At 52.8% G+C, this 1,488-nt stretch overlaps 1 protein-coding gene across 1 annotated transcript in view; it reads right to left on the bottom strand.

Moving 5' to 3' along the window:
• The window catches only part of EMH_0014660 (uncharacterized protein), a gene marked incomplete at both ends in the record, with an annotated part of 10,935 nt that overhangs the window by 5,416 nt on the left and 4,031 nt on the right, over positions 1-1,488 (bottom strand). Inside the window, 2 exons of the mRNA XM_013500192.1 lie at positions 3-884; positions 1,083-1,420. Of these exons, the coding sequence (XP_013355646.1) occupies positions 3-884; positions 1,083-1,420 (1,220 nt within the window). The remainder of the gene's footprint in view (positions 1-2; positions 885-1,082; positions 1,421-1,488) is intronic.

The raw sequence follows: 1,488 nt of genomic DNA, 5'->3' as shown, positions 1-1,488 counted from the left end.
GCTGCTGCTGCTGCTGCTGCTGCTGCTGTTGCTGCTGCTGCTGCTGCTGCTGCTGCTGCTGCTGCTGCATAGGAATGAGAGCTAGTATGTCTCTGAGCTTCAGCAGCAAAAGTTTTTTCCTGGCGAGCAAAGACAATGCGGTGTTGCTGTCGAAGACAACAGCAGCACTGCTGCTGCTGCTGCTGCTGCTGTTGCTGCTGCTGCTGGTGGTGGTGTTTCTGGGGTACTGTCTCGCCACATGCAGCAGCAAATGGTGGTAGCAGAACACATCCATCCTCGCCTGCTGCAGCAGCAGCAGCTGCCGCAGACAAGATGAACAAACAGCAGCAGGCCGCCTTTTATATAAAGGAGAGAACAGCTCCCGCTGGTGTAGGGCCTGAGAGGTAAACCCGCATAAACCCTCAATAGCACCCACTGCATCTGCGTTGCTGCTGCTGCTGCTGCTGCTGCTGCTGCTGCTGTTGTTGTTGGGGTTTGTTATGTTGCTGCTGCTGCTGCTGCTGCTGCTGCTGTTGAAAGAACCACTCAAACGCGGCTGCACCACCATTTTTGCTGCCCGCAGCTCTTCTGCTGATGCAGCACGTCTGCTGCTGCTGCTGCTGCTGCTGCTGCTGCTGCTGCTGCTGCTGCTGAGAGGGGCACTAAGATGCATTATGTTGCAGCTGTTGACGGTCTCTAGTGTAACTTCATCTTCTGCTGCTGCTGCTGCTGCTGCTGCTGCTGCTGCTGCAGCTGCTGCTGTTCCTCCTTTCCCTGTGCCCCCTTCTGCAGCAGCAGCAGCAGCAGCAGCAGCAGCAGCAGCAGAGGGGTGCAGCAGCACTTGTTGATTATTAATTTTATTTTTGTTGTTTTCTGCTGCAGCAAACAAACGAAAGGCTTCGGCTCTGCGTATACACTCCACGATATTTTTTTTCCTTACAGCTCCTATTTCTTTATTTTTATTTTTATTTTTATTTTTATTTTTATTTTTATTTTTATTTTGTTTATCTAAACAGTCTCCGCTTATATCATCATATGCAACACAGTTTATACACAGCAACGGAGACAGCCGCTGCAGGTATATACGCTCCATATGCATATACATTTCTTCCTCCTCCTGCTGCTGCTGCTGCTGCTGCTGCTGCTGCTGCTGCTGCTGAAGATCATAATCCTCATCCTGCTCCTGCTGCTGCTGCTGCTGCTGCTGCTGTTTTTCGCTCGGGTCCATCGCGCCTTCATGGCATGTGCTGTTGCTGCTGCTGCTGCTGTTTCTGCATCTGCGGGGTGCTGCTGCTGCTGCTGCTGCTGCTGCTGTTGCTGCTGCTGGTGCTGGTGCTGCTGCTGCTGTCGTGCTCGGGGGTCGCTGCTGCGTCAGCAGCAGCAGCAGCTGCTGCTGCACCGCAGAGTATAGGGCAGCAGTATCTGCTGAGGGGAGAGACAGCTGCAGCAGCAACAGCAGCAGCAACACAACACAAAAATAATAAAGCCTAGCATGTATTTGCTGCTGCT

The sequence above is a fragment of the Eimeria mitis genome, genomic scaffold (assembly GCF_000499745.2).
Source record: "Eimeria mitis Houghton genomic scaffold, Emh_scaff511, whole genome shotgun sequence".
In the NCBI taxonomy this organism is placed as follows: Eukaryota; Apicomplexa; class Conoidasida; order Eucoccidiorida; family Eimeriidae; genus Eimeria; species Eimeria mitis.
The sequence above is the reverse complement of the archived record's forward strand: the minus strand, read 5'-3'. Positions and strand labels throughout refer to the sequence as shown.